General features: G+C 41.3%; 1 protein-coding gene across 26 annotated transcripts in view; it reads left to right on the top strand.

Moving 5' to 3' along the window:
- Positions 1–22,796, top strand: part of ANK3 (ankyrin 3) — a 667,998-nt gene that overhangs the window by 447,489 nt on the left and 197,713 nt on the right. For 20 of the 26 annotated variants that reach the window (XM_044239577.1, XM_044239576.1, XM_044239560.1 and 17 more), the window contains 4 exons: positions 5,444–5,542; positions 9,856–10,041; positions 10,712–10,735; positions 11,891–11,989. In XM_044239577.1, coding sequence (XP_044095512.1) covers positions 5,444–5,542; positions 9,856–10,041; positions 10,712–10,735; positions 11,891–11,989 — 408 coding nt within the window. The remainder of the gene's footprint in view (positions 1–5,443; positions 5,543–9,855; positions 10,042–10,711; positions 10,736–11,890; positions 11,990–22,796) is intronic. The other 6 variants (XM_044239575.1, XM_044239573.1, XM_044239574.1 and 3 more) reach the window with 1 other exon arrangement.

The raw sequence follows: 22,796 nt of genomic DNA, 5'->3' as shown, positions 1-22,796 counted from the left end.
GGCATGTCCTGCCCCCACAGTATGTAGTAGAGCACCCCCTCGTCTGGACACGTGGCCCCATGTGCCTACTGAGCTGCATCATCCCATGCGCAGAAGAAGTAACAGGATATCCCAGCAGCACACTGGGGTTTCCATGATAACTCCTGGTAATAGCTTTTCAATAGGAGCTTTTACAAAGAAATGATAAGCAATAATGCCGTGAGATTAAATTCCGTTTAGGCGCCAGCACAGAAAACATCACAGGAGTATTAATATTCAAGAAAGACAGCATCCCTGTCTAAGTGAAGTTTTAACCAAATGGGTAATATGTAGTAGCCAACAAAACTAGTGTAAAGAGAGTCCCTCATCTCCTTAAGCATAAAAGTTCTCCTTGTCTTGAAAATGAAAATGGAATTGGACGATATCAAGTTCTGATCTTATAAACTGAGGATCTATAAGCTAAGAATTTTTAAGATTTACTTTAATTTTTGACATTGCCTTGATCTTATGTCTTAATAAGTTAGTTAACTCTTTCTTATATTACTTAACATTCCAGAGATGATTTAGGCTTACCTTGAGAAAGAAATTAGGTTAGATAATTAAATTGTGATTATAAAGAACTCTACTATGATTAAGTCCTTCATACTCTGTACTAAATACGGCAACAAGGATTACTAGTGTTTGCAATTGGAAAATCTCAAACTGCCCCATCCGATGACAGCCCTCACTTTTCTCCTTCTGTCTTTATTCTGTAATATAAGGCACAAACTGTGTTGATCAAGAAGCAAAGTCTGTTTCCAATAATATTTTACCATAACTATCAAAGTATTCTAAATGGATACATTTTCATAATAATATGAACAAAGATAAGACCCTTTGGGTTTTTGTAGTTTTTTTGTATTGTGTGTTTTTAAATTCTGAATAGGTAATGCATTCACAGGGTTCTACCATCAAAATGCATGGAAAGACAAAGTGGAGGTCCTCCTCCCACCCCCAGCCCCCATCTGCTGAGCCCCACCCATCTCCACCCAAGGGCGAACCAGGGACTGAGTTCCTGTGGATCTGTTTCAGAAAGGACAAGACCCTTTGATTAAAGTAGTGCCTCCTTGGTCTTTCTGCGTTTTTCAATATTTTCTTTGGTGGGGAGGTCAGATCTTCATGAAATCAGATAATAAGTATGATAGAGCCTCTCTGTCTTTTGACTTCATAGCACACACATTTTCTAACCAACAGTCATAAAAATCAATATCAGATGTTAGTCAGTGTAGATCCGTCCCCTGCCCTTATAGTTTAAATTCAGAAGAGCAATTATGATGTGCACAGGCTGCCTGTAGGAACCTAGGATGGATAATAAAAGTACGTGAATGAAATGTCAACCCTTACTTAAATGGAATAACAGGAGGGCTTTCTATTTTATTTTATTTGTGTGGATATTAGGCAGCATGCTTCGGTATGATCTATAAAATTATAGGTCTGCATTTTTGTATGCTTTTGATAACAACGTAATAAATGTTCCAAGCAGAAGGTGTTGAAGATAATGGATAAAATCAGGTATCCAAGAGCATACTTTCTCAATCTTGAGCTGTTCTGCCTTTTGAAAATTAAATCTATTGTTGCTACAGGAAAAAAAAAATGTAAATTGGGCACCCATATGTTCCATTTTGGCCAGCTCTTTGTTTTGGAAATTTCCTAAGTTAGGAAATTAATTAAAAAAAAAAAAGTGGTGTACTTTTTTCTCTTCAAAGAAAAATAACATTCTTTCTAAAATTGGACCTTTTTCCCAATCCAGATGCTCTTTTACAAAAAATCATTTCAGCCGTAGGTTGTGCAGTGACAACACATTGAATTATTGGTGCTTTAAGCCTCTCTGTACAAGAGAGTAATGGTAATATTTTTATTCAGTCTTCCCAAAGGAAGCTCATAATTACTCGCTAGAACCATAACTAAATAGTGTATATGTAGTCTGTGTGTTCTCATGCTATGTTGATCCCTTCTTGATAGATGAGATTTGTATTAGTTGGTGTTATTGGGATTAAAACAATAAACACTAACATGAACGGAAAAGGGAATTTATTGAAATTACATGGAGAATGCATAGAATAGAAAGTTAAAGAAACCTTTTGGCAAGCTTTGAAAACTAGATAGTTGGGGTGAAAGAGTAATCAGCAGCTACGCGGTAAAGTGGCCCTTCGATGTGGTCTTTACAGACCAGCTCAAGGCGGGGGGAAGGAGGGATTTGTCAGAAAACAGAATTGAGAAAGCTAGAGAGTAGACCTGGAAAAGCAAACAGGAGATATCTTGCACCTATGCCCACCCTGCGGTTGAAGTAGGGCAGGCTAATTTGTCTCAAAGATGGCCAAGACACTCGCTACCTACATTTCAGGGGAAGAGGTAGGTCCATCCCTTTCAGGGAAGGGGTAGGTTCCTCAAAATTGGAAAAATATTGCCAGAAAGGGAAACAGATGCTTGGTGACCCAAACTGAAGCAAAACAAAATAAACACACAAGCCTATACATACCCCCTTATAAAATGGAAATTTCATTATAGAGGAAAAAACAAAAACACCAGAAACATTCTGTCACTATGAACAGCAGAAATAAAATGAGACCATTCAACAACATTCAATATATATCAATATATCATACCATATATTGTGTGATTCCATTTATACGAAATGTTCGAAAGAGGCAAATCCATAGAGATAGAAGGGAAATGACTGATTGCAGCGGCCTCAGGGAGGGGTGAATGGGAGTGAATACTAATGGTACAGAGTTCCTTTTTGCAGTGATGAATATGTTCTGGAATTAGATAGTGGGGATGGTTGCCCAAGTTTGTGAATATACTAAAACCCCCTAAATTATACACTTTAAATGGGTGAGTTTTGCAGTATATGAATTATATATCAATAAAAATTTATAAAAATGAAAAAGTATAAAAGAATGTGACCATTCCAAAAATGACAATGGCAAGCACTCAAAAAAAAAAAAAAAAAAAGAGAGAGAGAGAAGCGATTGTGGAAAACCATGAATTATAGGGCTCAATCTTGTTGTGATCCTTATTGACATATTTTTTTTGAGTAACTCCAGCCCCACACAGTTCACACTCTGCTGTTGTGGAAAGGGCATGTGGGATGATTTAAAAGTTGTGATTCTTAAGAATCACTCTTTGGAAGCTCCATGTCTGTAAGAACAGCATCTTTTAAACCTCAGTACCTGGTTTTGGGTTATCTTCCTGGGTCATGAAAGGTTTGGTTCTGGAAGGTAAACTCAAGAACAGCCTACCCCATCGGGCCAAAAGCCAGATATTTATGGGTAGACTAGTGTTCCTTAGGTAATCGTCAACTTCAGCTAAATTCTGTCCTGAAGTTGAGAGAGTAACATCCATTTTCAAAATTTTTCTGAAGAACTTTTCTCCTAAAACCTGAACCTTCCATCTAGAAATTTCAGCTGATGAGGAAAGACAGATCCTGAACTATCACAAAATCTACCCTGGTTTTTTTCTTTCTCTTCTTAGTATTTTTAACAGGTTTTTTTTTTTCCTTTTTCTTTTTCTTGTTTTGGTTTTTAAAGGATATTTAACTCAAACAAGGATAAAATGATCTTCCATTTTGGTCAAATTAAGGAAATGAAAAAAATAGCTATGTAAGGATAATCCTAAACTACCTATCAGTTTTCCTCACAGGTCTGGGCAGATTAACAGAGATGAAGCATGCTGGGCACATACACACAAACATGCACACACACACATATGTACACATACATTGTGTCACAATTATTCCATGTTCTATGTTTATTGTTGATAAAAACCTTTCACGGTAGAACAGAATAACGATGAACTTCAGTGATGTTAGTAGGTGGCTAATTTAAAGGGAAGTAGCTTGAATGCTGTGTCATATTCTCCTTCCTCTAATTTCGTGTCTTTAATTTTGAGCTTTGCAACTGGATAATGTAGCTTGTTACAATTATGTGTAAAATTAAGTAAGCAGAATAGAGGAACTCTCTGATGAATAAAGTATGGCAGATTTGTTACGTGACTTCACTTTTATCAGCTCAAGGATCTTTTTAATTTACTTTTAAATTCTTTGCGGAAAGCCAAAAAAATGTGTCTCCAGAGGCTGAATTATAGATAAGTAAGGTAATCATATAGTAAATGGTATTTATAACGATGAATCTAAGCCTTCTGAATCACAAAATTTTGAGTAATATTTGGTACATTTTATTAAGAATATATTTACTTTTATTCTGTCCAGTTATATAATGTATATGATAAAATTTCCAGAACATTCAGTTAAATGGAACTGTATTCTGAAAAATTTATTCAAAGAAAATTTGCTATAGTTTGAAAAATACGTTTTGATGTATATGTTTTGCAGTAAGATTTTAAAATATTACATATAGGCAACATATGAAAATATTTCATAGATGTGAGATAAATTGTTCTAGAGAGCAATCACACATATGCAACATATTTTTTTTGAAGATTTTATTTACTTGAGAGAGAGAGAGCCCAAGCAGAGGGAGATGGAGAGGGAGATGTTCCCAAGGAACAGGTGCCCGTTGTGCGGCTCGATCCCAGGACCTTGGGATCATGACCTGAGCCGAAGACAGAGGTTAATAGACTGAGCCGCCACCCAGGTGCCTCTGCAACATATTTTAATAAAAAGCTTAAGATGCAGTGTACACATTTGTGTATTTGAATCCTGGTATTTGGGCAGCTGGCCACATTTCAGAGAGACATAAGTACACATGTATAGAAAGTATGTGTGTACATATATGTGTTTATGGATGCATGTGTATATGTATTCTGAACATGAAAATACCCTGTGTTTGCAAAAAAATGCAAGGCAGGAAACTTACAAAAAATAAACTATTAATTGAATTCTATTTTGAAACTGAAGTATATACCCTTTAGCATATTGGTATTCTTTCCTTTGCTCCAAACCACCTCACCTGGATGAATTTGAAGCTATTTGAAATTAATATAAATTCCTTCCAAATTAGGAACTATTCCAGAAACTTAATATTATGTGAAAGTATACATCTTTTATTAAAAATAGATAATTATTGGCATGGGGGAAGAAACCTCACTGGGACATGACTAAATGTATTTTTCTTCATATCCTCTTATCATCTAGGAAACTTCTTTATTCCTGGTAGACATTCAGGAAGAGGCTGATGATTAAACAAATGTATCTATTTATTTAAAGTGGATCTATTGGTGTGAATTATACACTATTAACTATGAGCTACACTCAAGTTATAAATTATGAACTATAATTCTGAATTATAAATTCTGCTTAAACTGTCCTGCTTAGGCTTTCTAATAAAAATGAATCTCTGCATGAAAGTATCATTAAAATTATTATACACAAGCATTTTTCTAGAACATATAATATCAGTACCATGGAAAACTAGATTGGTGCTATAATAAAGCCACAGACAAACATTTCATTTCTCTTTTGCAGAATGGTTTCACGCCATTGTATATGGCAGCCCAGGAAAACCACTTGGAAGTTGTGAAGTTTCTTCTTGACAATGGTGCGAGCCAGAGCCTAGCCACCGAGGTAAGACATGTTGGTTCTTTCTGTTGGTAAGTTCACATGTTTGTAGGGTATTTTGTAAGCCTGGAGTTAAAACCTGGAGAATCTGTCCCACTATAGTTTTAGTTACAGTCATAGACATACAGTCCTAGTGAGGATTCTTCAATGTTTATGAAATACACTAGAAAGTCAATTTTCAATCTTTAAAGAATCTTCCATTGCATAGATAACCCTTTCTGTTCTTAAATGCCTGGCCCTACCTTATAGTTGAGCTGTTTGTTTAATATCTATGCATTTGCTTTAGAACACTTCTCCATCTATTATAATTTTGCCTCAAAGGCAACAACCATTTTGAAATATGTTTGTAGTAAGACAAGTTTGAAATCTCTTTTTTTCCAAATATGTTAGTGTAATTATAATGATTGAATTTACGTATTTCAGTTAACTAGATTTAATTCACACTTTTCAACAAAACTATTATATGCTTTTAAGTGTTGGGTAAACATGGTAGTGAAGAGATTTTTACAGTCTTGAAAAGAAGAGTTGTTTTAGAATAAAAAGTTACTGAAGTCATTTGGGACTGTCCTACATAACGCAGTTTTTATTTTTTAAACTACACTGGATGGAAGATTGTGCTCCCTTGTGAAGTGTATCACTAGAAATCTATTGCTAATATTAAAAGATCAACATTTGAGTATTCTGTATTTTTAACAAAATAATGAAAACAGATGCAGGATTATCTCTGTCATAATACTGCTCCTCTTAAATTCTAACATGTTTTCCAAATGGCACAAGAAAAATTGTGATAGAGGAATTGCATAATTTCACCTAGGTTTTGAGATCATGCCCTCTGGAGAAACCACTAAATAAATGAAGAGGCAGTTCGCACAAAAAGAAATACAAATGACCATAAATGTATGAAAATATCACATCCTCAGTCATAGTCAAGGGAATATTAATTTATTAATCAGTTTAAAAATGAGATCCAGTCTTTCGCCTAGGAGATAAGGAAAAGAATTTGAAGAGTAGAAGAAATGGGAACTTTCCTACAGTTGGTAAAGTCAATCATTGGTTGTAACACTTTTGCAGAACATTTAGCAATAACTATCAAAAGGTAGTGTTTATGTACCTTTTTACTTAGCAATTCTGCTTCCAAGAATTTATATTACAGATGTGATAGAAGGGTATACGAAAACAGTATATGGGAAGTTCATCAGCAGAATTAGTACGAACAATTTTTTAAGAACCGGGATGAACCTAGATATGCACCAGTAGGAAACCTGTTTGATAGTATTGCAATACTCACACAATAAAATGCTATTCAGCATTACCAAAAATGAGGCCAAACTATAGGCATTGATGAAAATCATAATGGTTTTATGATTTTTTTCTCAGTGGTTTATTCTGAGCAGCGGGAGAGAGATACATCTTTTATTTTATACCCTTCCATACTGTTAAAGATTTTTGTCATGAGAATATTGTTTTTGTAATAGTCGTAAGGGTAGGTAAGAAGTAACTACTGGTAAATAAGAAAAGAACACGCATCTGGTGGGCTTAGTGCAATGCTTACTTGACAGATGAGAGAAAAATCCATTTTCATTTTTGGATAGAAATACAAAATAATATAAATATCCCAATGAAAGTGATTTCATAGTGCTTTTTTGGCCTATGAAGGAAAAGGTACTATTCTTTTTAGACTCTGATGTACAGATCACTAAGTCTCTCTTCTTTAGAAGCAGACGTTAAGTCCAACTTACTGCTAAGTCTTTGGCATGATTGTGGTTTTTATAACCTTTCTGTATTTATATACTGTCTTTTATATATTTATATATATATATATATATTTTCCATCTTGTACTAATTAAGATTCTGAAACATGAGGTAAAAGTATTTGTTCACTTACCCCCACCAGTAATTACTAAGTCCCTATTGTGTGCCAGATTCTGCACAACGGGTGGAGGTTCTCATGGGGCTTCCGTCATGTTTTTCTTGGGCTTGTAGATTTCCTCTTTTTTTTTTTTTAAGATTTATTTATTTATTTTAGAGAGAACACACAGGCAGGGGGAGCAGCGGAGGGAGAGAATCTCAGGCACATTCCCCGCTGAGTACAGCTCCTAACGCGGGCCTGGTCTCAGGACCCTGGGATCATGACCTGAGCCGAAATCAAGAGCTGGTTGCTTAACCAACTGAGCCACCAGGTGCCCCATGTATTTTTTCTTTTAAGAAGAACTGCACAGAGAGAACAAAACTGTTTAAACTAGGTTTGGACCCCAAATCAGGAGCTGTTAATTTTAGCTATTGACACCTTAGAGCTGTTATCTTTGTCTCTTTAATTGGCTTATTGCAGGAAGCACATTCTTGTGGGTGCCGATGGTCTCTGTTGCAGTGTATTTTCTGCTGCAAAGTAGTTTGCATAGGGCCTGTATGCATAAGGCCCTATGAGTTGAAAAGTTCATATTGGAAAATATAGCCAGAACCAGAAGTGGGCTGTGATTTTTACCCCTTAAATTTTGTCCACGTTTTAAAAAAACGAGATGCCGTGTTCACTCTTAGCACACAATTTTCCTTTTACCATTCTATCCTTTAAAACATGCATTTTTCTTTTGTTTTGTAAAAGTAATAGATTACATAAACGAGAAAGTACAGTGAAAAGCTAAAAGAAAAGCCTCTGTTAATTTTCCCAGAGATAACATTTTGTTTATTTGTTAAGACCTTTTGGTATATGTACACAACATATGTATTTATCTTTTTGAAAATGAGGTCATATATTTACACAGTTATGTAGATTACTTTTCTCATAACATTAAATTGCATTCAAAATTTATGCCCTGAAGTGTAAACCTGTGATGTTCTTTTGGTAATGTCTTGGTTGTATCCAGCCTTTCTTATCTTTCTTAAGGCTGGCAGGGAAAGTCCTTCTATGTTAATGATCATCCTTTCCCTCTTTTGGGTGTCCTTGGAAAAGGTGAAAGGGCAGATGGAACTTCGGCAGGACCTCGAAGCATGAAGAGTAGACGGAATTTGTATATGTAGAGTGAGGAGGAGGACATTGCAGGGTGGGGGACATGGCGTGAGTATAGAAGCCAGGATAGAAATAGTTTGCACACTACAGTTAATAAGGACACTTCATGAAAGGATTTATATGAGAAGAATTTGGGCAATATTGTCCCTTGGGATTTGGAGCTAATATTTTGCACATCCTTAAATATAAATGCATCGATATGCATTCTGTCAAAAAAGTGGTAGCAATAAAAAGAATGATGAAGGTGATCTTTTAGGCACACCAACAAGACATTAGTGTGCAACTCACTAGGTTTTCTCTTTCTCCTGTATGAACACACCTCCACTGGAAGTAGCCCTTTACTTGTAGCACAAGGCTTACCAATATAAAATATCATGACCAAATAAAGTAAGTGACTTTCTTGCCAGTTCTCTAATAAAAACAACGTATAAATGTTCTTTTGAGTGCATGACAATAAAAGTATAGAAGAATTCAAACTCGAGCCAGTCTTAGGATTTTCTGTTCTGTGCTCTTGGTTCCACTGTCAGCAACTCTAGATCATGCACAAATTACTTAACCACAGTGAAATCGGTAGCTGTCTTCTCGTCAAGTCCCAGGGCAAACAGTGGGAAGACTCAAAGTGCACAGACCTGAGTGTATATCTCTGTTTATTCTAGTCCTGTTTTGCATGATCCCTGTGTGTTCTCCCTTCGTTGGGCAGAGAATCCAAGAGCGTTTAATAAAGACCTTTTCTAAAACAGCAGTTACTGTGGTTCATCAATTAACATATACAGACTGACCACCAGATACATGTTAGGCAACAAGGCACAGTGAGGAGGCAGACAGGCCTCTCTCTCAGTTTTGAAATGTCAGGGGAAATTTTTATATAGCTTACTTGAATAATATCCTTTGGAAAATTTGCCTGGATTTATTATTGTTTTCACTGCGATTATTTTCTGGATATTGAAATTATGCTATCTTTTTCCTCTTTACTTGGTACTTCTATGTATTTTCAGAGTTCACCCAATTAATGTGTATGACTTTCGAATGGAAAAAAACACCCATAAACTTGTTACAAATTTTTTTATTATTTTCTGCTTTGGTAAATATATAAACATAAACATTTATAGACTAGACATATATATAAAAGACATATATGTATGTATGTATACACACACACACACACACACACACACACATCATCTTTTCACATATCTGTCTACTTGAACGTGGTAGCTTTAACAGCCCTGAACAAAAAGTGGTCACTTGGTCACATTCTTATTTGTTAATCAAAAAGAACGCTAGGGGCGATCTTGACCCATCCATTTATTTGCAGGATGGCTTCACACCGTTGGCGGTAGCTTTGCAACAAGGTCATGATCAAGTAGTTTCCCTCCTGCTAGAAAATGACACTAAAGGAAAAGTGCGTCTTCCAGCTCTTCATATTGCCGCCCGAAAAGACGACACAAAGGCCGCGGCCCTGCTGCTGCAGAATGACAACAACGCAGACGTGGAGTCCAAGGTAAGGCGCGAAGGAGGGGAGCTGGTCACGCACTCTCCTGTTAGGCACCCAGGCTCTAAGAATGCCCAGTCTCCCTTTTGACAAGCTCACACCGAACCCTTAACCTCACTGGGAGGAATGACAATGTGTGTCCAAGTCAGCCAGCGGAAGCCACCACCCCGGTAGCATTGCAGGCTAGGAGGTAGCTGTGGATGCCGCCCCATGCATGCTAACAGGGAGGCTGCGTCCAAGGTCAATCTATAGGCACCTGGTTTTTCCTTCCTTCTAACGTGTATCTTGAATGTATCTAACTCTTCAGCTCAAACACCAGGGCGGAAAATTACAAAACGCTAGCAACAATGTGCGCAAATCAACCTTTGATCGGTATCTAAGATGAGAGGCAATGCACTGAGTGTTGGTCAGTTGTGGAAAGCATGCCGGCAGCCAGCCGAACATTCCCATTGCCTTGACATGTATGACCTGAATGTCTCTGTGAAGGAAATGTGGTGTTTGGAACAGGCCATTGTGTAACCCTTCATTCGGTCTAGCTTTCTTTCTGTGCCTCTTGTGCTCCCGCCATTGCTTCCATCCTCATCACTTAGCTGCCACGAGCTTGCTGCCGTCCATGTCACCGAGAGCAAACTAACCGTTCATTTTTTCCTCCTCTTTGCTTCCAAATGTGTTAACCTAGATGGTGGTGAATAGAACAACAGAGGTATATATATATATCTATAAACATATGCATATAATCTGTACCTGCATCATCATTTTCCCATTACCTAGTGCTGCTGCCTCATTTCTTTCCCTCCTTCTTTGCATCGCCTCTGTAGGCTAGATACCTGCTTTATGCCCCCGCCCCCAAAGTAGCATGTGCCAGAGAAGATAGTAGTTTGATTACCAGGGCTTTCTGCAGCTGAACCTGGTGTTGGAAAGGAAGAACGAGGCATCCTTGAGACTGAAGGATATCGCAGTAGAGTTGGGTGAGATGAAGAGTTTTGACTCTTTCGATGCTTATCAGCTCTCCCTAAAGCTGCAGACAACCCTGTCATTCTACTCGTCCAGGACCGATTCTTCCGAGTTCTGCATGACACTTGGCCTCATTGGTGTCAGCAAAATGAAAGTTACCTCTGAATGGTGCCGGTGTTCCCACCCTTCCCACAAGACTCAGTAAGATAGCTAGCATGGCTAAGAAGCTTGCTAACAACTTAGAAATGCATCTAGTTCCTATAAGGTTTCAATCTTTGGGGACTAAGTGAATCGCTGCATGTTTTAGCATTTTTCAAGGAAGTAAAATGACCTTGGTGTGATGAAGCTAGAAAAAATGTGTGATCGAATAGGCATTTGCTAATGAAGAGACCAGCTTGTGGATTCTTTCTAAAAATGCAGTCACCCATCATACAAGACCAATTGTAGTTCTCTTCCCCCAAATTGTTTTTATCATTAAAATTGGCACTTACTCTATATTGAATATATTAAGCAAATTGAATTTCGACAAGGAGTTTCAATGGACAATTCATCGATAACAAAACAGTGGTACGAACCGAACCTTCTGTGAGCAATAGATTTCTCTTGACATCCCTATTCTGGTGTTTTGAAACGTTGGCTTCTGTAGAGTCCTGCTGCTGGATTACTAAAATCATTCAGTCTGCACCCTTGGTTCCTTCCTGGCTTTTCCTCTGCCTATGTGTCTGGCATTTATTTGAAACCCTACGAACAATTGGCAGTAATTGAAAGAAACCTAGCACAGAATGGAATGTGGACCTCAGCATATTTTGCTTCCTCACTTTGATTGGGGCAGGGTTATGGTATTAACAGGTCAGACAAGGGGCCGGCCGGAATCAGCTGAATGTCGGCTCTGTTTTCTTTGCAGAGTGGCTTCACTCCGCTCCACATAGCTGCTCACTATGGAAATATCAACGTAGCCACACTGCTGTTAAACCGGGCGGCTGCTGTGGACTTCACTGCGAGGGTAAGAGCAGGGTGCTGTGCCCCGCCCTGAAAGCATGTGAAACTGTTCTGAGCCCTTCTTGCCCAGCACGAGGAGGGGCGTGGAACCGCTGACCTCTACGGGTCCTGCCTGCCAGTCAGCAAAAGCTGTGATTTTCAACTTCTCCTACCGCATGTTCTTGCTTTTATACAGACGTGCCGTTTCCTAATAGGAAAAATAAGCCATGATCATGGGGGGGGCAGGGAGGTGGGGATGGATACATACAGACCTGAATATGTAGATGTGATCCGAGAAATCATGACTGGAAACGACAGACCCTTCCCCAAGCAGAAATCTCTGAGACTCTTAGAAATGGGTCCGATGGTACTAATAGTGCTTTGGCTGGCACAGTCTTGACCTTGCAGATAGGAAGAGGGTGGACGATGTGGATGAGACCCAAACTTCAGAACCCAAAACACAGAGACTGTTTTTTGCTTTCATCCTCTGTTCCCGGACAGACTTTCATAATGAGTAGCAAGAGTCTATACCCTGAGTAAGTTCATATTGCTGGAGAAAGGAGTTACAGTATCATGTGTACCCCTGGATAGCAACTCAGCCGTCCGCAGTAGTCGTGTTCTGAGTGTGAACACCGGTCTGGGGCTGGGCCTGCTCCCGAGACACCTCATTGTCAGAAACAGAAAGGAAGAAGGAAGCAGGATAGAGGAGTAGCCCAAAAGTGTGGGCTCAGGATTCAGACTCCTTGGGTTCCGATTTTGGCTTTAAATTTCCTTAGTGTCCATCAGTTTCCTCATTGGTAAGATGAAACGGTGTGAATTATGAAATTGAATGATAGCAATAAAATATCACCACTCCCTCACTGGGTGAGGGAGTGTATGCAAAGCTCGGGACACAGGGTCCAACACGTCGTCAGCGAGGACGGCATCAGTACTGGGATTTTGAACATAGCATGTGAGGTGGTGTTTTTGCTAAAACCTTACTCGTGGGAGGAAAAGGGGATTAGATGAGACAGGAGAGAAGCCATTTACTGGTGCTACCTTTAGCAATAGCAGTAGACGTAATACTGTCTTTGAGGTTACTCCTGTGAGGCTATGCGTGATTGTCTCATTTATTCAAATATCAAGAAAAGTGTTATTTATCCATGTTTTAGAGAAAAGGAAACCAAAGCTTAGCAATAAAAAGTGGCTGGTCCAGGATCCCAGAGCCAGCAAATTAGGAAAGGCAGGATTTCAGCCCCAACGCTCCTAAGCACGCAAGCCTTCTCTCCCTTACATGACTCTAGGTTTTCTAGAGTCTAGTTTTCCATTTCTTCCTCTCCTCTTATAGCTCATTAGTTCTATAAATTTAATAAGAACTGGGACACCTGGGTGGCTCAATCATTAAGTGTCTGCATCGGCTCAGGTCATAATCCCAGGGTCCTGGAATTGAGCCCCACATCGGGCTTCCTGCTCGGTGGGAAGCCTGCTTCTCCCTCTCCCATTCCCCCTGCTTGTGTTCCCTCTCTCACTGTCTCTCCCTGTCAAATAAGTAAATAAAATATTTAAAAAAAATTAATAAGAACTCAGATTATACTAGCATAAAAAGCTATTTTCTACCCTATGTCATCGGCTTGCTGGAAGCCTTGATCGGTTTAAATGACTCAGGAGTGCCCACTAGCTTGTCGCCGCAGAGCTACGTTCTTACTGCACGGAGCGTGTCCCTGGGATTCAGTGACACGGTTGTCCTGAAGCCTACTTTGACATTTTGAAGGACGAAGTTAAGCACCTCTTTCACAGGGGCACGTGAGTGCGAAAACTGAAGTCCTTGTCTTGAAGATGCATTCTTCTGGTTTTATTTCTGTAATTCACAGTATAATGAAAACCTCATTAAGTCACATCTTCTAATTAGGACATTAGGGAAATTTATGGCAGGGTAGTGTTTGAAGTTTGTCTTTGCACCATTGTTCAGAAACCTCCTGATGCTGCTGAAAATAAGACTGGGACAATGTTTAAGGGATTTAAGAGGACAAATTACAGTATTTTCAGACTCCTTCGAGCAGTTCCAAACCATCCATTTACATTAAGACAATGAACGTGCTAATTACAAACGAATGCTTATTTATCGATTAAAGATCAATGGAGATCTCAGATCCATGTTGCCCTTAACTGTGCCTCTTGTTTAAAATAATCACATTGTGGCTTGTTTAATATATGTTAAAATTGAGACTTTTGACTGATTTACAGAATCATTTTCTCCAGTCATCCTAATTAATGAGGCCTACCAACACTCTGAGCTGAAGGCTGTGGTTTAATTTGATTGTACTTTGTAGGAGGCCTGCGTGGTTGCTTACACACCAACACTAGGCTCCCCTCTGCCGTGGGTGATTGATGACTCGCTTTAGGATGTCTGAGAACTAGTCTTTGTAGACAGCTTCAAGAAACTCATTTTACAAAGAAAAAAAAAAGAAACTCAATTTAGCTTCCACATCTCTAGCAATTTCTATTATCTAGTAACCCAGCATCTGCACTTTGGGACCAGGGCCTCTCCTTGCCCAGTTTCAGTGGGCAATTTCTGCATCACATGTCCCTCAAGGGTGTGGCAGAAACAGCAACTGAGAGTAAGACTGCCCCAGAACGCAGATGGGAACAGATTTTACCTGGTCAGAACAATAAAGGAAGGATCATTAAGCCCTACATGCTAAGAGCTAGCTGCAAATCATAACCATAAATCACGTGCGTCAGGAACTGGGTCTGAACGAGATACTGATTAGATGGTTAGAGGTAAATTAAAAAGCAACAGCAGCCCTTGTCTTAGGGGGCTGTGATCCCTGCTCGCTGGCTGTGACAGATCCCCGGAGAAAGATACAGAGAGACTGTATCTACAGTCTCTGTAGCTCTCTCTGGGCTGAGGACATGACCTTGACGATGGCTTCCTGTAGGCAGAGAGCTGGGGAGCAGGAGCAAGGACAGCTCTCCTGAGGAATCATTTCGTATATGCGGTAGATACGTGTTTCCCAAGCAGATACGAGGCAGAAACAAATACGGTGTCGCTGAGGGGAGTACACAGCAGAGCAGATTGCTTTCTGGGCTTCTCTGCAGGGCTAGCTGATTCATGCAGCAGGAAAGCAGATCCTCGACAGTGACGACCGTGTACCTAGGAGCTGCAATTCTGGTCACCGCTTAGAGCGCTCTGGCCTGCTTACCACCTTCCCTTGATTCCTATGATGACGTCGGTTTTGATTTTTGTATTATGCTTTTGCGATCGGAATGGAAGATACCCCAGATATTTCTGTATGGATTTTGCATTAGAGACCCGGTCAGCCTCCTGGGTCCACTGTGGGGAGTCCGTGGAGGGGCTGCTTCACGCCGGAGTGCAGCCTTGGCGTTCTTCATCCTGCGAAATGAGTCTGCTGATGTGGCATTGACATGGTCGGAATGGATGCGTGACCCCTGCTCTCTTAGCAAATCATTCTAGCTCTCTTGGGGAGGAGAATGTAGCTAAGACACACGAGAGCTGCTAGCGATTCTCATTCCAGAAAGAGCCTTTTTCGCTGGGGTAACTGAAGGCCAAATTAGTATGTGGATGCCTGCAAAGTTCCTTTTACGGACTGAGATAGATTAATACTCTGCTGGCTCAGAGTTTTTTTCCATCAAATATAATGGACCACCCAGCTTAATCTTCCCTCATGTCATTGACTTTTCTCCCATAAATGATTATCCAACTCCCCATCTGGGGAGGATAATTGAATAAAATATCCTCATCTCCGTCCTGCCATTTAGTGCTTTTTGGTTTTGATCTCTGGGAGGAATGACAGATTTATGGGTCTGAGTGTTGTACTTCATTTGTTTCCTAAAGGATTTCAGGTGTTTGCAGATTAAGAGTATACACATGAAGACATCTGAGGATGAAACAGAAAAAGCAAATGTTACCACACAGCTGGAATGAACCAGTGAATACAACCGGAGGATAAGTTTAGGCCTTAAGGGCTTTGATATATGTAGTAGAAAGGGAAGCATTGATGATATGGCTTTCATTTTTTGACAAAGATCTTACAGTTATCTATCGAGACCATTTTTTATACATGCGGAATAACTCAAATATGATTTTTATCACGTGAATTCTTCTAGTAAGGACAGTGAGTTTCATAGCTGACAATACCTTTAAGGACTAGATTTCAAAAGGCTCGATTCCAGCTGCCCCGTCCTGTCAATCTGTCTGTGAAGGCACCTGGCCCAGGGATGCTGAGGGACTGTCGCCCAGGTACTTAGCTTGATGATGTTCTAATTAGATGTGATAGAACTTGGCATGTGTGTCACAGATCACTGACTGGTTCACATGCCCATGGGACTGCCTTTCTCAAATATCAGATATTTAGAACAAGATTTTGGCAGGTCCCAGGCCATATTTGGAACTCAAATAAGTCTTACAAAAGGTTACTTTATTTTACATAAGTGAACCGCTAAAAAATAAAAGTGAAAAAATGAAAGTGTCAGACTTAGACTCTACCTGCGTAAGAGAGCAATATGATTCAGCATGTGCATGAGCAAAGCAATGCCCACGGACAGACATTATGGGGAGATTTCCTTTCTCAATTTAATTCAACCTAGCAAACATTAAGAGCTCCTGTTACGGGCTAGATCTGGAGATTCAGACTTGAGTGACCTACTGCCCCTACTCTACTAATCTGTTTAGGCTCCGAAGTGCTAAATGATACAACATAGTCTCTCTCTTAACTCCCCAAAGCACAGCAGAGTCTAGGCTATAATACCAAACATGACTTTTCTAAAAATGCAGAGACTGATCAAATCAGAAAAGCAAAGTTGAAGGACTGGTTCTGGACATCACTGCCGCAAAAGTCTGTAGGCTATGACCCATTCCGCAGGGTAGCTCTGAGTCCCTTCTTCAACCCCCAGAGGCAGAGTCTATCTTGCTCCACCACAGTGGAAACCCCTGTTATCATCTCTCTTCCAGCTGGACCCCAAGACCTTAACCTAGTCTCTGGGTCCAATGACAGGGATAACCCTGTTTTCTCTACACCTGGGGCATCTTAATTCAGTAGCCACCATCTAGTGGAAGTAGTTTTAAATTAAATTAAATTTAAATTAAGAATTCTATTTCTCATTCTCAATAACCATGTTTCCAGTGCTCAATAGCCACCTGTAACTTGTGGCTGTGTATTAACACAAAATACCTAACACTTCCATCAGTCCAGAAAGTTCTTTGGAACAAAGCTGAGATACTGTTAGTCTCAGGTCGTTCTTCCCATCCACATAATAATTATCTCTAAATGTAACTCCCTCCTTCAAAAAAAATGATCCCTTAAATAGTTATGCAGAGCAGTTTTCCTCCGATGGACTTGCCCTTTTTTGCTCCAAGGGAATATTTTGCCTTTCTCATTATGTAATGAGTAATCACCATCGTCACCCCCACCAAAAGTAAAACTGAAATGTTTTTGCAAAAGAGAAATAAAAATTCCTAGAAGCTCTAAGTTCCTGATTTCTCCCAATTCACGCTATGTGAATTTCACAAGAATTAGAAATGAGATAAATCTCAAGAGAGGTCTCCAGTTGCCAGAGATTTTGCCACATGGTTGCCTCGCTTGTGAAAACCTCAGTTTTTCCATCTGTGTGAAGGCCGCTTGTGTCCTGCTCCTCCAGGATGCTTTCTCTGGCCCCCTGAAGTAAGCTGCTACCCCTGTCGTGTCCCTGGACGTGCTCCTCGCCCTCTGACTCCCTCTCGCACGGTAGACATTGCATACCCTTTCGTGTGTTTGCTAAGGTGGGTCTGGCTCATGCTGCTTGTCAGCTAAGCCCCTTGGGAGCAAAGATGCCCCATTCCCTCTCCCTGCTGAGCACCTTACCTGGAACAGTCTTCGCCCCTGGTAGAACTTCTCTCCCCCAGTACTCACCACGTGCTGAGTACCGTGATCACCACTTTCACATGAAGTTTGTCTTTTCCATCCTTCAGCAAAGGACTCAGCCACATATTTGCCGTGTAGATTTTTTTTTTTAAGATTTTATTTATTTATTTGACAAACAGAGACCAGAGGGAGAGAGGGAGGGGGAGGGAGAGGCAGAGGGAGAGGGGGAAGCAGGCTCTCCGCTGAGCAGAGAGCCTGACGCGGGGCTCGATCCCAGGACCCTGAGATTATGACCTGAGCTGAAGGCAGAGGCTTAACCCACTGAGCCACCCAGGTACCCTGTAGATTTTTTTTTTAATTATTTATTTGTTTGACAGAGATCACAAGTAGGCAGAGAGGCAGGCAGAGAGAGAGAAGGGGGAACCTGGCTCCCCGCTGAGCAGAGAGCCCAATGCGGGACTCCATCCAAGACCCTGAGATCATGACCTGAGCCGAAGGCAGAGGTTCAACCCACGGAGCCACCCAGGCACCCCGCCATGTAGATGTTTTTTAGGAGAAGTAGGTATTTTATTTCCAAGAACCATTCCTCAGTTGTTGTACTGTAAGAAGGCAGGACTTTCCCCTTCCCCCTCTTTTTTTTCCTGTCTGAGAGACCTTTATTGGCTTCAGATGAAATGGTACATTGGCATACAGCTGCACTGCATTCAGCCAGAGGGTTACAGCATGAAAGCGTGTGGGACCATGCTTGTTGCAGAATAAGGGCTCAGTAGATGTTCGTTTCCTTCCTGTCTTCCATCGGTGACATTTGTAGTAATCATGATTTTTTTAAATAGTTACAGTTTATTGAGTAGTCAATTTCAGCTTCTTTGTTAAGCAGTTTGGCGTGTACCATCTCCACAGTCCAAGGCGGGCCCAAGTAGGGGTGAAATGAAATGCAGTTCCCACATCCTTACACTTGCAAGACTTTGAATTTCTCAAAGACAGACCTGTGTAGGGAGCCCGGGGGGCTCAGTCATTAAGCATCTGCCTTCAGTTCAGGTCATGATCCCAGGGTCCTGGGATCGAGCCCCACGTGGGCTCCCTGTTCAGCAGAGAGCCGGCTTCTCCCTCTCCCACTCCCCCTGCTTGTGTTCCCTCTCTCGCTGTGTTTCTCTCTGTCTAAATAAATAAATAAATAAATAAATAAATAAAAGCTTGCGGGGGGTGGGGTGGGGGGAGACAGACCTTTGTATTAGTACCCATTTTGTAATCCCTCAAGGATAGTCCAGCATTTAGTACTGGGAAGGACTCAATATATATTTATTGAATTTGAGAGTAAATGAGCCAAAAACTTGTGCCCCCTACTCCTGGGCGGCCAGCCCTTGTGTAAATCCACTTTCCTCCAGCCATAGCCCTCTCCCTAGTCTCCAGATTTCAAACAGAAACTCACCTGGTGGTAGGGGACTGCTTCCCAAAGTGCACAAAGGGAGATGGGACATCCACGGGATTCTAATACTGGGATTTTAATCGAGCGCACCAAACCCACAGATTGAACGTCAGGTGCTGAGGGGCAAGTTTATCTGAGCGGCAGGAAGATTTGTGATTCAACAGTGTAGGTGACCTTGGAAGACAAGAAGGCTAGAACAAAGGGCCAGTCACCCATGGCTGTTACCAAGCTTTGTTCCTTTCTGGGTGTTTTGTTAAATGGGGCCTCAGGTTCTAGACTGTCCAGTCCCAATCAAGGCTACCACCAGATGGTGCTAGAAAAGACAGCAGCTCTTCCACAAAGCAGGGTGCGCATGATGTCAGTAGGAGTGGCACTCTTGTAATGATCTTAGAAGGATGCAGCACTGCTGAAGACCCTACTTTGGTTTGGGTGGAGAGGCCAATGAAAATACATTTTTGATATATTTTCCCTGCACTATACAATTTGTTTTGAAAATAAAATACAATAAAGCAAATGAAAGAAAAGAAAAAGCCCTCATAACCATCCTGTTAACTTTTTCAACATTAAATATCTTTCTTTACAAAGATCAAAAACACACACACAGACACATTCATTTCTGTTGTTCCATATTTTCAAAGATAGAGTAAATTAGATTTAGTTCCTAGTACAGGCTCTACAGCATTAAAGACCAAGACTTTTTTTTTTTTTTTTTTAAAAAAACCACGTTTGGAATGAAAATGGAGATGTGGGAACATTAGCAAAGGAATGTGAGTTATGGGAAAGTAGCCAAGCGGCTACTGCTTCAGCGGGGATATCGTTGCCATGGTGACATTAACACATCAGGAAGAACAAAACCAGTAAACCAGGGGCAGAGTGGTGGGAGATACACTTCTTACAGAGAGTTGCTGTTAGCATGCTGTACAATCCCTTTCCTGCCTTTTTCATTTCATTTCCTGAATGCCACGTCAAAGGAAAACCTCGTCTATCATTTTTAAAAAATTTTTTTAAGATTTTATTTTTAAGTAATCTCTACATACAACATGGGACTCAAATCTACCCCGAGATCGAGGGTTGCACGTACTTCCAACTGAGCCGGCCGGGCACACCCCCTCCATTTAACTTCTTAAAGGAATATTTTTCTCTTAAATCCTGAATGCACTGGATCTTACTGATGTCTTGCTGTGTGGTACGGGATCTGTGTTGTCTTCTGACAAAGTGACATTTCCAGGTTGTAGCAGCATAAAGAAGGAGTCCTCAGATTTGTGTCAGACCCCTGGCTTGCTTTCTGTGCCATCACCTGTCACTGATAGGGTCCAGGGCAAGTCTCCTCATCCTGGGGCCTGCGGCTTTCCTAACAGCCCGATGAGAGAGACAGCAGTCAATCACAAGCCTTTCGCTTTTGCCTCACCACCTCGTGTGACAGTGGTGGCGGCCATTTCCCCTCCCCTTTCATGATAGGTCTCGGACAGCATCATAGTGAACGGCATCTCTGCCAGCCTGCTGGGCCCCTCCACTGGCTTACTTTGTGTACTTTTGGGCAAGTCAGTTATGCTTCAGCTTTCTCATCCATAAAATGGGTCCAATAAGAGTACCTCATGCGTAACGTCATTATTACTGAAAGGGAGTCCGCATCCATTGCTTAGGCCACAACACATGGGCAGGGGCCCCAGCCATGCTTGTGGTAGAGGTGGTTACTACTGCTTGCATCCCGGAGGAGACCTGTCTCTGTAACCACAATGCCGGAGAAGGTGACGTTTGTCAGTCAAGCAGGTGCATCATGGCTGCTCCCTAGAGGACACCCAGAGAGAGCTGGAAATGTGGCTTCCCAGAATGTTGGATTGACCCCGTCTGCGGTGCTGTTTATCAGCATGGGAAGGTCAGCCTTTAAGAAACAATTACTGTGGCATTGTTTGAGACAGTAAGCCTTCTTCTAATTAAGTCATCAGCATTAGAAGGTGCATGTTTCTCTTTGTTTCGCTTTTCCTCTTTGGCGAGTGCCCTGCTTCCTACAGGGCTGCTGCTCCAGTATTGTTGTTGCTCTGAGAACATTTTTAAATGACCCGAATATATCCTATTTTGAAATTCCGTGAAATAAAGTTCCATTAAGGTAGGAATTGGCAGAGCTCACTTTATTCATCCGCACTTTAAAAGAGAATTATTCATCAGCTGTAGGATGTCCATTTCCTCCAGCGAGTGCCAACAGTGGCAAAGGCTCCTATGCACCTCTGCTGGGCGGTCAGAGCCCCATCCTTGCTGCCATCAGATAGTGCGTTTGGAGCAGCCCAGAGGCACCCTGGTCTGCCCCTGAGCCCTGCATATTCTTGCATGCTGAAATCTTTACCTTCTTCCTCTGGTGGTTTGAAGAATGTTCCAGAAGAGCGAAGGGGCATCTAGCGGAATGAGGTTAGGACTGGGCAGAACCAAAAGGTTGCAAAGGGTGAACTTGAGAAACATGAATAGTCACTCACTGGCTCTCTCCCAAGTCAGTGCAGGAGGTTCAAGGAGACAAGTGTAGGCAGGAGATGAGCATGAACTAGCCTTCTAGGGGAAAAAATTGAAGAGTAAGTTGTGCTGGAAACACAGGGAGTAGAATTAGAGGCTGAGCCCGCTTGCCAATGTGAAATGAGACTAGCGACAAATATTGGTGACCAAAATTACCAGACTGTTCCTTAGCCCTCTAGAACTCATTTATCTACACTTGCAGGTTTGTGCCCTTAAGGAACATCTCCCCAGTTGCCAGCCTGCCAACCCCTGGTACCCACCATTCCCATCTATGCCTACAAGTCATTGCTGGTCTTAAACTGGAAAAGTGGGATAGTGGCAGTGGTGTTTTTGTATTAGGACATACATAATGAAGGGGAAATTAGGGTATTTGGCTGTGAGCTGTGGTAGGCTCCAGTCACACAGGGAAAAGAACTGTGTTCAAGGAGAAGCTTGTCGAACCCATGATATGATGCTCTTTCTTCAGAGATGACTTCTCTAGAGTCTTGCTACAGCCACAGTTTCTCAGTAGCAGAACAGGGATCATCATTCTCCATAGAGGATTTGGAAATTTGCAGAGGCATTTTTGGCTGTCATCATGGCTGGCACATAGTGGGACAGGATGTGTGAGACAGACCCTTGCAAATAGTGTCCCAGCCAAGACTCCAGCAATGCCCCCTGAGAATGCCGGATCGAACAGCTCTTTACAGCTAAGGTGGGGAGGTGGGATATCCCAGGATGCAGAAGAGGGGCCCTGAAGTTCATCCTCAGGCAGAGCATTGAGTTTCCCCCAGTGATGTACCCCTGCAGGTGGGTAGGCCAGAAGACCCAGAGGTTCCTTTCAGCCCTTATTACTGAAAGTTTCAAAAATGAGGTGGACAGAACTTACCCAAAGTTCAAACTAATTTAGGTAACAGCTTTCATTTATTACTAGTATAAGACACTATAAGTTCCCTATACATTGTTTCATGTATTCCTCTCAGGAATCCTGTGAGGTGTGGGTTCGATTTCCATTTTCCACGAGGAAGCAAGAAGCTGTATCTCTTGGGCAAAGTCCCACAGCTTTAGGGTGGGGGAGCTGGGGC

This window comes from Neovison vison, chromosome 2 (assembly GCF_020171115.1).
Source record: "Neovison vison isolate M4711 chromosome 2, ASM_NN_V1, whole genome shotgun sequence".
NCBI classification, from domain to species: Eukaryota; Metazoa; Chordata; class Mammalia; order Carnivora; family Mustelidae; genus Neogale; species Neogale vison.
Note: the sequence above shows the minus strand (reverse complement) of the source record. Positions and strands in the feature narration are given on the sequence as shown.